The sequence below is a fragment of the Serinus canaria genome, chromosome 1 (assembly GCF_022539315.1).
Source record: "Serinus canaria isolate serCan28SL12 chromosome 1, serCan2020, whole genome shotgun sequence".
Taxonomy (NCBI): Eukaryota; Metazoa; Chordata; class Aves; order Passeriformes; family Fringillidae; genus Serinus; species Serinus canaria.
This window is the reverse complement of record NC_066313.1, coordinates 84,118,720-84,134,816: the sequence shown is the minus strand read 5'-3', so window position 1 is coordinate 84,134,816 and position 16,097 is coordinate 84,118,720. Positions and strand designations below refer to the sequence as shown.

General features: G+C 40.1%; 1 protein-coding gene across 1 annotated transcript in view; it reads left to right on the top strand.

The window, feature by feature from the left end:
- Nucleotides 1-16,097, top strand: part of AFF3 (ALF transcription elongation factor 3) — a 326,498-nt gene that overhangs the window by 182,045 nt on the left and 128,356 nt on the right. The window contains exons 5-6 of the mRNA XM_030234927.2: nucleotides 7,021-7,107; nucleotides 12,506-12,542. Coding sequence (XP_030090787.1) covers nucleotides 7,021-7,107; nucleotides 12,506-12,542 — 124 coding nt within the window. The remainder of the gene's footprint in view (nucleotides 1-7,020; nucleotides 7,108-12,505; nucleotides 12,543-16,097) is intronic.

The window sequence follows — 16,097 nt, the reverse complement described above, 5'->3', positions numbered from 1 at the left end:
GATCTGGACCTTGAAGTATCCTAGGTCTTTTCCTTTCCTCTTTTTCCTCCCCCCACTCCCAAGAGGCAGCTATTCATCTTCATTAGCCACTTCTGTTAGCTTGCTGCCAACTGAGACTAGAAAACTAGCTGCATCAGTCTTGCATGGCAATTCAGGAATTAGAATCCATAGTCCTTGGGTGCAGGAGGTTAATGCACTAATAAAGATTGTACCTTGATTAACCACATCATCTCAGCTTGCCCAAGCAAGGTTGGTTTTCAGACAGTTTGTTGTATCATATGGCTCAATGCATTCATCTGGAAACATAGCTTCTTAGCTAGGAAGAGATATTCATCTTTGTGACTAAAGGAGAAATTTTACCTTTTTTTTTTTTTTAATTCCAGTGAAGAATATTTTAAAAAAATAAGGAAGTTGTCTAAATGCTGTTCTGGGATTTACCTGTAAAAGAACACCTTCCTTTCCTAATAAGGGAGGGGAGGGAGGTTTGTCCTAAACTCTGATATGAGAGAGCATGACATGGGTTATAAGCTAGTTAACTTGTTTTTAGAATGAAACCACATTTCTTTTAGGCATCCATAACTTCTTCTAGACTTAGAGGCTCATTTATTCCCCCCCGCCCCAAAATGAATAAAAATTTGCAAGCCTCTATGTTAAAGAATTATAATCATACAAATGAAGGACCTAAATAAGTCAGTTTGATAAGTAAGCAGCTGTAGCCTTCTTTTACATTTATCTGTCCTAGATTGCTGAACCTTGACTAAGTGTTGAGGTTATTTTCAGGATGGTTCCACTAAAGCAGAGATAAAATATTCCAAACAGAAACTTATTGCACTGGCATTTCTGATTTGCTGTAGGGTGAATTGATCCGCAGATCACGTTGCAACTGCTCATGATTTGGAATGGTTTAGTTCTGTAGATACCAAATATCTGGAGATTTAATGCTGAACACATTCTTTAGTTCTGCAGTCAGCAAAACCCCTTACCTTCTTCCTTTTCATGGGCCAAATTTCTCTTTTTTCCTTCCAGCTCACAGGCATGCGCGCACACACACACACACACACACACACACACACACACACACACACCCCCCCACACCCACACCCACCCAAGTCCTGTTACTATCAAGCAGTTTCTGCTGATGACCATCTGTGCACATCTGAAGAACCAAGCACAGCAAAAATGGCACCGTCACAAGCTACACAATCACCTTTATTTCTTTGTTTAGAACAACAAAAAATATTCCTTGACAAGCACTTGCCCCTGGATTGCCATGTATCTTTGGACATTACACCAATGAAGCCTAATGAAAAGAATTCATATTACAGAAAGCAACGGAGCATTTGGAGAGTCTTGGGACTGGTGCCAGAAGGGAAATGTGGTAGAATGTGTTTGCAGCAGATTGCTATGAAAAAAAGTGACTCCCTGAAATCCTTTTAGCAGGAGTAGGAGAGACAGAAGAACTGCTGACTGAGGTTCAGTGCTGAACTGGCACCCAGCTCAGTGTCCTTACTGCAATTTCAGCACCACGATAGGGAGCTCACCGTAGTTCCCTATTTAGTGGGTGAAACCATGTGTGCCACTTATCTCAAGTTTGGAAAGCATTTTGCATCATACATGACAAATATTAATTATAAATTAAAACCCACTCAAATGAGTAGAGGGAGGATAAGTTAAAAAGGAGACAGCAGAAGCTGGAAAATTACAAGGTATTTTGTCAGGTGGTGATGGTTCTGAATAACACGTTATCAAAAGGATCATGACCAATAAGAGATGCTCACATGGAAAGCAGAAAATGATCAATTGCTCCAAGGAAACTGTGGGGCTAATGAGGAAGTAGAAAAAGAGTTCTAATGGATAAGTGTTCTAATAAGAGTTCTAATGGATAAGTGACATCATAAAGAAACAAGATGAAACAGCTTTATCTTTCCATTTTATAGGTGCGTATTGGAGATTTGGGTTAAAAAAGTTGTGGCAATGACAAATACTACAGGAACCAATTTTGAAAAAAGAAAATTGGCTTTTCATATGATAGGAACCTTACCACAGTGAAATACTGTCAGCTTCAACACAGTCTCCAAAAGTTTCAGTGTCTGACTCTTTGCCTTGGATATTTGACACCAAAATCATAGCCATGTTGTCAGCTAGTGGAAAGGAAGCTTCATTGAATTGAAAGGGATATTTTCCAACTGACAGCAGTTAAAAAGGGAGACTCGTGTTGGGGAAAAAAAAAAAGATAATATTGTGAAGACAGAAGAGTAACTAGATTAGAACTTCTCAGGCTGTATCTTGTGATCACTTGCTAAAGGGTCTTGGAAAGCCCTGCATTAGTCTTACATGGCCTTGACTTCCAGCTGAATTAATATATCTAATGCTTCCCTGAAATCTGCATTTCAGTGTAGGCAACTACAAAGACAGATCCTCTCCAGTCCCCCTGAGCTAACCAGCAAGAGTATTTGCAAAGGAAAATTGTGTCTCACAAATCTCCTATAATTCCTATGACATGTCAGTAGAGCAGTGGATGAAGTTGAGTCAGCTAAAATAATTTTCGAAAGGTGTTTGACAGGGGCCTTTATGAGGTGCCACAAATATTTCTTAAATCATCATGTGTAGAGAGACAAAATATTATGAATCAAAAATCAGCTAGGTGAGCAGAAGCAGAGAGGAGGATTAAACAGCTGGTTTTCTTAATGATCCAGTGATAAGTTCAGGTTTTGGCACCGAGTGAACAGCAAGATTATGCATGTGGTAAGACTTTAAATCTAGATGATTCCCATCTCCCTGCTTGTTATTAATTACAATTTTTCTGAATCAGTTCAACCATTCCCAGTATCATGTGCCACACAGCAAGACTGATGACACTAGATAAATAGCACTGCCTTAAATCTAGAGTGACTACTATTATTTACCTCTGCATGGTACTTTTCCTGAAAAATTATCAACAAGCTAGGGTTAAAAGCTCCAAACAAAACGCTGCCAAGCAGTCATTAATCCCCAAGAAATGTCTGGTTGCTTAATTGTTGCTGCAGAAACTGAAGTTGAAGCAAGAATATGCAATACTATAGATTTCTTTATTTGTAGGCTTTCCCTTCAGTGAGAAGAAAAGCCAAGTTGGCATGCTGAGTGAGATTAACTAGGCTTGGACCTTTATAGCTTGTAAAACTGAACATTTATGTATGACTGCTGAAAAGTGATTTACTACAGGCAGAGACGAGCAGAGTTGCAGGGTTGTAGAGTTACAGCATGCATGTGAATGAGACGTGCCATCACCACCAGCACCACAAAGATGCCAGTGCAAAACAACATTGCTGCAACTCTCACAAGGAGAAATGTGTGTTGCAAAAAAAAGAGAGGGTCTCTGAGCTGCTCCTTGGACTTGTGCATCTGGCTGCAGGAGGAGGAGGGCAGTCATCGTCATCTCAAACAAGCTGTTCTTCAGTTGGGCAGGACATATCATTATCCATATATACTTTTAAGCAGCCTGGTCAGGGCTTCCTTCTTTGATCTAGAAGTCTTTGTTTTCCCCACTTCTGTATCCCAAATGTCTTCTCAGTACTTTCTTTAGTTGACAGTGTTCAGGCTTTAGGATTGAGTTAATCAGGTTTGAAGAAGACTATAAATTGGTTTTAAATTGGACCATTATCTTCTAGTGGCTGGAACATTTTCTGGTGCCAGGTGTTTCTGACTTATTTTTTTGTTTGATTTCTGCTAAAAAAGATCCTGCTTTTTTTCTCTTTCTAATTTCAAAAACCTTTGTGTCAATCAATGTTCTAACACAAATTTGAAGATGCTAAGGCTCTTAAATACATTTTCATCAGTCCTTTTCAAACCGTTTTCAGTCCATCGGGTGCTTTATGGCAGTACTGCCAATGCCAAACTCCAAAGACAGGGAATTTTCCTGAGAAGAGAAGATGTAGATGAAAGTTCATTTTACATTAAAAGTTGAGTCCTTTCTGTTTAGTTAGTTAAATAGTCGCCATTTAGGCTTGCATTTTCAGACATTTCACACCATGTACCAAAAAAAAAAAAAAAACTCAGTATAATCATATGTCCCTACTAGTGTTTTGAATCTGTCTCAAATATCTTCAGATAGAGTCTAAAATCCTGAGACTTGGCACACTTGAACATATTCTGGATTTGTTTCTGCTTGATCTTGCAAAGTGTTGACATTTTCTGGACACCTATATCCTTCCTCCTGATTTTTGAGGCTCTGTTCTTGGCAGCCAGAAGGAGACTCTGCACGTAGTTTAATGTTTCTATTTTCAAGAAAACATTATACTACATTTAAATCTTACCACTCCTCAGTGCTGACAGCATGTTGTTTGGGACATTTTTCATGGTGGCTTTCTGATTCTTTTTTTCCTAATTTTATAGTTTTCTGAATTTCAAAGAGTAGAGATAAATAAACAATATATCACAACTCAATGTATTATTCTAGTAAATTCGTATTCAGATATTTATCATAATGGCAATTATTAACCCTGGCAGATATCAGTAGTCTTACTAAATGTTTGTGTCAAATTTAAATTATGTAGAAAGCTTTATTACATACCACAACTGAAATTAAAGGAGAAGAGAAACTAGTTGGGGGGAAAAAAAGAAATACCATTAAGGCTATTTTTCATTGAAGTGTGGATGAGAAATAATGTTGGAGAAAAGAAGAAATGAAAGATTTTGTCAAAAACATGTCAAAAAAAAAGGTCACCCTTATTTTTAAGCAACCCTGGGGTCCTTTCCCTGGATGAAGTCATCTTTGTCAGACTGGGGCAGGCAAAGTGGGAGGAAAGAGCTCTGCTGCCGTAACAGATTGGCTCATGCTGGCACAGAGCAGATTCCTCAGGAGACATCTCCCTGAAGGTGACAGTGGGGTCACCAGTTGTGTAACCTGCAAGAACTGCTTCTTGAGCAAATGGCAATCACAAGCACTGAATAGAATATTTCACAAGTAGGATAACTTTAGGTCAAAGCCACCAGATGTTCCCAGTCTGGCTGCCCCCATTCTTCAATTGACAGAGATAACATAAAGCATTGCCCTTTGGAAGAAAGGGACACTTAGTCATTCCCATGTGGTCTTTTGGGCCCAGCACCTCAACTTGTCAGGAAAAACGCTTTGGTTGGAGACAGGATTTTAGCAGTGGAAACACCTCTAGTCAATGTATGCAGCACCACATTTCTCACAAAATAAATGGTCCTCTGAGGGAAAAGTAAGAAAAGCAGGTGTGAAGGTGGTGCCTTTTTAGATAACAGACTTAGGGTTAAACATCCACATTCCAAATCTCCTTTTTGTCAGTTCATAGTCATACACCTTTACTGTTGAAATATTCCTTAATACATAATTCCTTAACCTTCTGCAAATAGTAGCACATGTGCCAGATACTTGAGGCAAACAGCAATCTGATTCCCTATGTTTTTTGCTGCCTGAGTTTTAAGAAGTTACTGTATATTAAAAATTGCTATATACTGTTATTGCTGGCACTTATCAGATAAGGAAGTCATAAGATGAATGATCTGCCTCAGAGAAGTGAAAAGCAAAGCAATTCTGATACTGAAACTGCAAATCAGATGATGCTCTGATTAGAGGCATGCACATAGATTACAGAAGTATAATAAATCATGCAACTTTTTAGCCTCAAATAAAATAAAAGAATGCAATTTTTATTAGGAAATAAACTGTTTATCAAGAATGCTTTAAAGGTGACATTTATTGCTAATAAACTGTGTTGAAAGGGCTGGTCCTTTCATTGGCAGAACAGCCAGAGACTTTCCACTATGTAAAAAATGCAGCAGCTCAGTCCATGCCGGGTCAGGAAGCAGTTCTGTCAGCACTAATGAGGAATGGACAAGAGACTCACACACACTTTTTTTCAAACAAGAACATTTCTTTTCTCTTTAAAAAGGAATGACTCATGGAAATATAACTCCAGTATTATTTTGGGAGGCTGTGGATCTCTGCATGGCTTCTTGGAATATCACTGAGAAACAATTCCACAGTCAGTTAATGGTAGCAAACCCAGCAAAGCATCTGCCAGGCAGACTCTTAGTGTCAGCAATCCCCCTGCTTAAGGCAGGATGCTATTGGGTCTTCAGTTCTTCTAACATACAAGCCAACTTTTCAGGGTTGTCATGCTTGGCACTATTTCTCATATTAATTCTCTTAAGTTACTGTGTACCAAATACTGTGGCTGTTGGTGCTGAACATGTCAAAGAAACATATCCATCCCTTAAGATCCTGCACTAGAGAGGAACAAACTTCTTGTCTGAAGTGTTTCATTTATCACTCCCCAAAAGCTGCCCTGCTTTGGAGACCAGCTCGTTCATCCTCCAAGTATTGTGTGTGTGCCTACTTGCTACCTGAAGTTGTGTAAAGGATGACTACATAAAAGTCAGGTCAATCTACATCTGTCTCTTAGGTATGAAAAAAATGTCCCTCAAGACAAAAGAGGGAGGAGAAAAAATGTGAAATGCAGCACCACTCATTTGGGGCTTGCCACATGTCTGTGTCCTGCAAGACACAAACACATTGGAGTTAGGAACTTACTCAACTCCTTCACAATGATAAAGGCAATTTTAGGAATTATCTGTTAGCAAGTGGTAAGCATTTACCATTCTGACCTTGCCTGTGAAATCTGTTTTGTGGTTAGTCTATACTGTGTACCCCATTGGTCATGAACTGAAGTTTCTATTCCCATCTACAAAAAAATGCACTTGTGTTAATCTCACCAACCTGAATACATTCTGTGATTAAAATGTATTTGCAGATTGTCAGAAAAATCAAACTTTTTGCACTTAAGGTGAATTATGTATTCAGGAAAATGAAACAGTGCTTAGGAACTGCTCTCAAGAGTCTGTAAAAATGATTGTAGCTCATGTTTTGTCTAGATTATAAGAAAACTGGGCATTTCCTAGAAGCTGCAGTAACTTAAATATTCCACTGCCCAGGTACTCTTGTTACTGATATGCTGTCATTGTCTGCTTTTCTACTGACTTTCTAAATGCAGTTTGCTGAACAATATTGTTTTTCAGGAGATGACCCATTCATGGCCTCCGCCACTGTCAGCTATTCACACACCAGGAAAGGCAGAACAAAGCAAGTTTCCCTTCCCAAACAAGGTAAGGCATTCAGCACCATGCAGAAACATTCCTCCTGCACCTCACAATATGTCCTACACAAGTCCTAAGTGACTGAGGTCTCTGGCTTGAGGTTGATGCCCTGGTGATGATCTTCTCCACGTGTGTGTGTGTGCCAGTATTCCCTGGTTTTTCCCTTCTTACAGCCTCAGCAGGGCTACACAGTCTGCATCTCTTGGCAGCAGAATTGAAGGTTATATGTGGGGGTCACTGGTGCCTCGTGGCAAAGCTACAGGTGTCTCTGGTGGGATGTCCAGATGGGGTGGCTTCTGCTGAGGCTCCTGACTGATACCTTAGGGCACAGACAGCAGGGGAAAGTCAGGGAGCTCCTCCTTGCATCCATTGCTCCTGCATCATTTGGCTTCACCAGCTGAGATTTTGGTTGAAACCTTTGATGTCTGAGGAGACCTTCAGCAGTACAGTGGCCTCTAGTCAGGGCCAGAGGACTGGCCATATATCTTCTGCCACCAGCCTGGCTTCAGAGGGGCAGCTTTGCTAGAGGGGCAGTCAGCCCAGGGCTGTGATGCCCAGGGGGGCCACAGAAGCATTTTTCACAGAAACATTTGATCCCCCAAGAGGCCAAAGCCATTAGTGCTGCTGATGCTCCCTTAAAACCAGCCCCACTATTGGATATGTATCCAAGGAAGGATGCAGTGCAGCATGGTAAAGCTCATCAGCACAAGCTTGGGAAACCACATTATTTATACATGTTAAGTCAGGAGGGAATGAAATCAGCTATCTTGTGCAAGAGCCAATAAATTTCACATTGTATCACCATATACTGTGTAGATGCCACAAGCATATTTCATGCAGCATTCAAGCTTGAAAAGATGGTATTGATGCTGTTTATAGTCTTTCTCCTGTTAAAGCAAGCTCGTTTGGCAACTTTCAAGTCCATTCTACAAAATTTAGTTCAGGGAATAATTATAACTACAAAGCCAAGAAAACTTCATTTGCCTACAGTAAAACAGCTTTTCTGTGGATGAGAGTGTCACAATTTTGAAGTATCAGGGGTGTAAACCAAGACATCTCTGGCATGTTATGAAAGAATAAGAAGGAAATAACTCACTATTTGCTTGTTGAAGGCAGACAAATGACTGAAGCTGGTAGGTGAGGTAGAGCCTTGTTAAGTTAGAGTAAGTTCTTTGGAGAGAGGTGGATCAGCAGCTTACAAGCAGGTGAAGTGCCTGATAGGGTTGACAAAGTGAGGTGGTGCTTGCAGTGCTGCATTTCCTGCCACAATTATCCCCACATGATGTGTTTGCATGGCACATGTGCAGCTGTGCCCGGGCACCTGTCAGTGGGTCTGTGTGGCCATTGTGAATCCACTTCCTCACAACTAAATATATTGTGATAAATATAGGAATAGGAGAACCACAGAGCACAGAGCAAAGATACATGAATAATGGTTGATATTGACTTTCTCATCTTCTCTCTGCCTGTTCATCCATCTCTCTGGGAAATTTTCTCTTATTTTGAATTGCAGAGCCATTTCAGAGATCTACCATTCATTTTTAAAGATCTTTTTACCTGTGGTTTTCTTTTCTCTTGCCAAAGTAGAATTTACATTTTTTTTAAGCTTAGGATGGACAAGATTTCATCCAGTAACATATGAGGATACTTTTGTACATATAATCACATCACAACTGTATTGTGGCCTGGGTGGTCTTCATGGCCACAAATTAGAGTGCTTTGTGTGTGATGGGAGAGAAATACCTCAAAAAACTCATTAGAGTCCTGGAACAATCCTGTATTACTTGCCATAGATTATGAACAATCCTGTATTACTTGCCATTACTATGCCACTTCTATTTTAAAATGTTTTAAAATAATTAAAAGCTATTCTGTTGCTTAATTGGTAATCTGTACAGTTACAGACTTTGGAAAGGATCTGCTTTTCAGGCTCCAAAATGAAAAAAAATGGTTTCCTAATTTTTTCAAACTTGTTTTTCAAAATTTCATGAGTAGCTATTGCTTTTCACAAAGCATGGTGTAAAATCTTTATTGGACCTCGTAGGGAATGTCTCCAAAGCTCTTGGAAAGTTTTTACGCAGGTAAACTCTGTAGCTGTCCCTATTTTTTTAAACCTGAGGGTGACATCAAACTGTTGTGGATCTCACATTATTCAGATAAATGGGTCTGTCAGTTAAATAGTGACCAAGGCCAATAAAGAGACTGAAAGGCTAAAATCAGGGCAATAGCTTCATCTCTTAGTTTCATGTCATGCACAGTAACATGATTTCCTCTTCTGTCTTAAGGGCAGTGTTGAGACATCAGTTCAATCCATTTGCAAATACTCTTCCAGCAAGAGAAGCAAGCAGGCTGCACCCACTTTTAACAGAAGTCGGTTCCCAAACATAAAAAGGCTCATCATTTTGGGAATGGGAAAAAGAGAAGCTTGTCAGGCTCCTGCCCTGTCACAAGGATGCAAATCATAACTACTTTTCTGTCCGTGAAAACTGAGTATCAGCACCATTAGTTCGCATTCACGCCACACTGCTTTTAACCTGCAATTCAAGTAATTAGAAACCTGACAGCTTGAAACTTGAAATTTATTAATTAGGCTATTAAAGTTGCAAAGGCCACAGCAACTATAGCTAGAGTGTTTTTGAAATCAGTCTAGTAAAAAAAAAAAGCTAAATATCTGAGATGTATATATCACAAATATAACGGAATTCCACATTTGAAACTGTGCATGTGGATGTATCAATCACTATAACTAAATGCTCATTTGATGGAGGGGATGGATGTGCATATGTTGTACTTCTGTATGAAATCAGGCCTCCTTAGCATGGGAGGTTTGGATTGATTGACAGGAATGGGAGGAGAGTCTGGGTCAGGTTTGACACATGTGGCAGTGCCAAGTTGGTCTCCAAGTACTATGCTGCTGGAGGAGCACCACTAGAAACCTGTCCTTTATGTAATGGAGGGCAAAAAGTTCCATTCCATCCTTAACTTTAAATTTTCTTTCTCTCTGGCATTAATTTGTACTCTTGAATTTACTTGGAAGGGGCAATGACACTCTCTTTATTTCTTGTTTTTCAAAGCTTAAGGATAATTGATTGAATGTGTGATGTGACAGGCTGTGTGTGCTTTCCTTTCTCCTATCTCTGCCACACTTTGTTATGCACAAATGATCAGGCATTTCTTGATTTTAATTTTATTTAAAGCATCTTAATAAATAAACTTTAAATGAATAATTAAATTTGTAAGTAAGAGCTCACTTGATGCTTGTGTGGATGAGCTTTCATGTTCAAGCATTAACTCTCTTGTGCAGAAAAATTGCTGTTAATTCTGCTGCCTGCTTTGCTCTCTTTCTTTATTTTTACTGTGATTTCTTGTCTTGATAGTTTGATCAGGTGTTTGATTTCTGGTTATGTATATGTGATATTATGGGATCAGCCATCATTTTGTTATCTGAGAATTAATTTAGCCACTCCAGGAGAACTGGTTTCTTGTCACAAAGCTATTGGGTGATTATTCTCAGGAGATGCGAAGTTATCATGGTGATGTTGCTCTTTACAAGTGCAATTCATTTGCTTTTTGCTTTCTTGTTGATTTTAACGTGCTGGAGGAAATACACTGGACAATAATCTTCAGAAATTAAGGCTTCACCTTTTTTTAAAGTTACATTCTTTTTTTTCATCCATTAGTGGGAACATTCTATATTTCTCCATGAGATATTTTTACTAGCCTTTGGCAGAAGCAATAACTGTACTCAGCAGGTAAAGGGGAAGGTACATTCTTCTGAGTTTAATGAAAAGGTAAAAGAGTCAGCAAGATCCTTGTTTAGAAGTTTCAAACACTTTTACAAATCCAAATACAAATTTCCCTCAAAATCACTGTATTTCCCTGAAGTTTTCCAGGTACATGAATTCTCTGTGTTGGAAACTGAACAAGCTCTAAAAGTCTACTTTTATTGGGAGTGGGGTTGTTTACAAAAATAGCATTTAAATTCAAGTATACATACCACTACATCACCACTGTAAGCTGATCTTGACTTTTTAAGATTACATTCAGTCACTAGAAAAAAATAAGCTTTAATCTCTCTCCATCAGAAACATTCACAAAAAGCTGATGCAATTTGTCAAAAGTACACAATTTCAGATTACAGAGAAATTATTCTTGGCATGTGAAACATGGTACAGATCTTTTCATATTGCAGTAGATGGTTGAAACTCCTGGGGCTTGCCCAAAAATTTGATGTCTCACATTACAGGTATGTAGTATGGAAGTAAGTTGCAGATGTGTATTATGGTAGTAAAATTACAGATCAAAGCCATGCAGTCATGACAGAGCAAAATGTGCAGATTGAGGGATTCTGATCAGCTGAGCCCTCAAGATGCCAGGCCTGCTGTCCAGCCAGCCTCTCTTTAGAGGGCCCAAGAAGCTCTTGGGTCCCCAAGCCCCTGAGGAATTCTCCGGAGTGACCTAGCAGCACAATCTCAGCCCAACCAAGTCAGAGCATCCTCAGCTCTCTGGGGACCTGCAGTTCCTCTCCCCATGAGCTCTGTGTCTGGCTCATCCCTCTGTGTCTGGGGACCAGGGTTTGGTCCAGCACCCTGTTCCTCACCCAGAATGACCACATGTGTTCCTGTGGTGCCTGGCCTCTCTGGACAGCCTTAACTGCAGCATGGATATGAGGTGGCATTCCTGTGTGTGTCTGGGTTATTCAGAAGCAGAGTTACATACAGGATACTTTTCCTGCTGTCATCCATGGCAAAGTTTTTTTTTCCCCTTTGATTTAATTTTCTTATTGTTATGGTTGATATTTGTATTTATAGGCTTTTAAAATATATATTTTTATGAATGCAAACAAATTCTGTGAGTAAAACACAGTGTGGTAACACTTGCACTTGAGGGAAAAGTGGTCTGATTTATTGCACCACATTCACAGATATTGCTGTTGTCATACAAGGTCGACCTTGTAATCTCAGGGAACCAGAACCAGTCTGTATTTTTATTCTCTGATGCTGTCAATGCCAACATGTGAAAAGAAAAGACCAGCTGTGCTACTACCTCAGGAATCCAATGGTCCATGAAACAATATTGGCCTTCCCTCTGTCTTCTCATCTGAACTTGTAGAAGATAATAGACGAGTTTTGGCTGATCAATACATGAATAGTGATCACGAGAGTCATAACAGCTGTACAAGGAATTGCACCATTATGGGGTTGTTGTGAAATAAGTTTACAAGCCTAATAATTAATGGATTTTCCAATAAATATTGGACTTATTCTTGTAAATGAAAATTACTTTGAAACCAAATGAACAATCATCAGTGCTGTTTGTACTGTTAAGGTTATGTCCAATAAGTATTGCAGCAAAAAAAATTGCTGAAAAAATAATACACCTTCCCTTTTTTCTGTTATTACTGTAGGAGTCACAACAGGGATCTACAGGACACAGCAATACAAGTAAGTACCAACTCATTTCCTGGCTTCATTGGGGGGAGGGGTAGACAATGACTTGGAAAAAGAAGTGGCTGGTGAAGTAAGGGATCAGTGGAAGACTGGGACAGCACAAAGCCTCAGCAGGCAGTACTCAGCTATGGACAAATATTGAGAGCTGAACTGAAGAATGACCATCAAAATGTCAGCTCTTTTGGTGGCCTGGGAAGAACAAAAAGTTTTCATTTCACTATGGCTATTCCATTATGTAAATGACAAAGACTGAAAGAGCAAAAGAGTGGGATTTTTGGAAAGCCAGAAAAGAACTGACCTACTTGCACAGTCAGATCCAGACTGCCAGAAAATTGTGCAAGAAAACTTGTAATCATTTATCTTTCATATGCAGTGGTATATTTTGTGGCCATTGCACAGTAATAAGCCACATAAATCTTGCCAAACTAACACTAGAGAACATTTCAAAGACCCTATGGCTGTGGGTCTTTTTGTCTAGCAGTGTGGGTAGGGGAGTGATGGGTGCTTGGGTGGCTCCTGCTCAGGGCTTTCCAGTGGACTCCAGTTTACAAGTCATGGTGCAGATCAGTAGCACTTTTACTACATTTAACTAGGGTAAAAAACTTAGCATCTGTATTGAACAGGAAGATTGAATTGTTCTGCAAAACAAAATATTAATCCTCTCCCTTGACACCTCTCATGGTTGTTGATGTTGTCTTGCATATTAAAAATGCATGATTCTACCCTGCTTTCCACATAAAATTATCTCAACCAGAAGAATTATTTTGCTAGCTTCCTGACCTGTCAGCCAACACAAAGCCCAGTTTGCAAATTGCAGGGCTGTGGCTGAAGGTGAAGAATGCCCTGAGCTCGTAGACAGGGCTTTGAAAGGGTCTGGTCACCCACTGTGTGAGGGGAAAGACATCCAGAGAGACAAGGCTGGGAGATGCAGGCTTTTAAAATGGTGTGGCTCTTCACTTTGGAAAGGTCAGCATGAGGAAGACAATGTTGTGAAGAAACATGCAGTGGTGTCACTTAATTGCTGGCATTGGTTTGATATTGCTGCAAGTACCAGCACTAAGGAAATAATAAAAGGCAAAGGGTATGATGTTCTGTCAGAAAATAATGAATACAGTAATGAAAGAAAGAAGCACAAAAGAACCATAATAGAGAGGGCTATGCAAACACAAGCAAAGGCACAAGCATGACAAACACACCAGCTGAGCTGAGGGCTTTGCAGTGACATCAGAGGCCACAGTATTTGGCCAGCTTTGGTCCTAGCTGAGTATTTCCTTCTTCCTACTCTTGAATAAAATGTGGTGTTCTGCAGATTTAATGAAACCTGCATTCCTGCGTATTACAAAATTGATCCTATGACCTTACAACTTTTTCCTGCTTCTTACTCCTGTGGTCCCCAACCCCACTTCACTTCCTATTCTCCCATCCCTCCTACATCCCTATACTCCAGTTTCTCCTCTCTTCATTCATCTTGCTCAGTAAAATCTGCAACTGGGCAGAAGCTACACTTGGTACTCCCTAGCTGATGGCAACCAAATGGAAGAACAGCTGGACCCATGCAGAAATATTTCCTTCATTGGTGGCAAAAGTTAGGGTCACTGTTGGATGTCCAGACACATTTTCTAACATCACTGAGAGCTGTATCCATGAGAATTCCTGTTGCAGTGCTGGAATAAGATATCAGATAAAACACAGTTAGAATGAGATATAAACATTGCCTGTCATGTATGTCAAACTGAAGAGAAATTTGGGAAAAAATAATTCAGATGTGGGTGGGTTGACCCTGACTGGACCATGGACCATGTGCCCACCAAAGCTGCTCAATGACTCTCCTGGACGCAGGAGAGAAACTGCAACAAAAGGATCATGGGTGGAGATAAAAAAAGGGAGACAGCACTCAGCAGTTACTGTCATGGGCAAAACATACTCAACTGGAGAAAATAAATTTAACTTACTACCAATCAAATCAAAGTAGGAAAGTGAGAAACAAAACCAGACTTTAAAAGCATCTCTTCATCCTGGGCTCAACTTCACTCCCAGATTCTCTACCTCCTCCCCACCAGCAGTTCAGGAGACCAAGGAATGGGGGCTGCAGTCAGGTAATCAAATCACACCTTGTCTCTGACACTCATCCTCCTCAGAGAGGGGACTCCTCACACTGTTCCCTGCTCTGGTGGGTGGCCCCTCCCACAGGAGACAGTCCTTCATGAACTTCTCATGAGCCCTTCCCACAGGCTTTGCTTCTCATAAACTGCTCCAGCATGGGTGCAGTCCTTCAGGAACAGGCTGCTCCAGCATGGGTCCCACACAGGGTCGCAGGTCCTGCCAGCAAACCTACTCCAGTGTGGGCTCCTCTCTCCATGGTTCCACAAGTCTTGCCAGGAAATAGCAAATTACTCTGTGAGAAAGAGCTCTAATGGTCAATGTATTGTGTTATCCAAGTGCACATCTTCAGAGTCCCAATTAGCTGTTTTTTCCCATTGCACCCTGACTTCTTTGGAGTGGCTCTTGAGCCTGTCATTTGTGGTGGTTTTACTGCAGCTGCCAACATTGTCTTTCTCATGGATAGCATTTGCATTTTTGTCATCCTTCCGCCACAAGGAAATCAAAGCATTTAAAAACTCATAATGGCTGAAATTATGCAACTCCATCACAATAAATATCATTTATCCCTGTTACCCAGAAAGGGAAACTTAATCTGGTTGAGTGATTCACCAAAATTCCAACTAAGAGGAGAAAACTCCTTTTCTGGCCATCCACTATTCAACAGGGGTATCCTATAAAAGTTCATTTGTAATTTATTTTGAAACTTGAGAAATCTGGACACATCTTCTGCTTGTATCTAAAAATGTTGGGTAAGAAGTTGCTTGAGATGAGGCAGAAACTGGCAAAGACCTCCCAGTCCTGTGGCTAAGGATCTGTAGACTGACTGTTTCCATTGTGTTTTTTCTGCATACACCCACTGACACACACCTGCATACTCAGGGCTTAGCATCTGAAATAAAATGTGCTAACAGCAATCCCATAGCAAGGTAGGTAGCATGTTCTCTGTTTATTCCAAAAAGGCTAAGAAAAACAATGGTGCACATAAACTTGCCCATAAGAAGCAGTCAATGCTAGAGAAGATTTAGCAGTTCAGCAGATGCCAGCCTCCCTCAATGGTACTTGCTTGCATTTGACAGGTTACATGAAAAAATAAAAAGCAAATCTTAATTTGGCCATGAGTGGGTGTAAAAAAGCCAGGTTATTGTAACAGGTAATTACCTTTTACATACCCTTATCCAAAAATATTATCTATATCGTATCTGTGACATTCAACTATGCTTAGGCTATACACATTTGTAAAATTTCTACTTTTCAGTCAAGTGAGAATGAAGTTGGTAAGAACTGATAAAGCATTAATGGCCAGATTTTCTACTCTGATAGGCTGTACTGATGCATTTCTACCATCTGTACAGGCTCTGTCCTTCCTCTCCACACAGAAGTATGTTAAGTGACAATTAGCATAAAAGCAGCTACAAATGCTTATGGTAGGGTAATCCATTAATATCC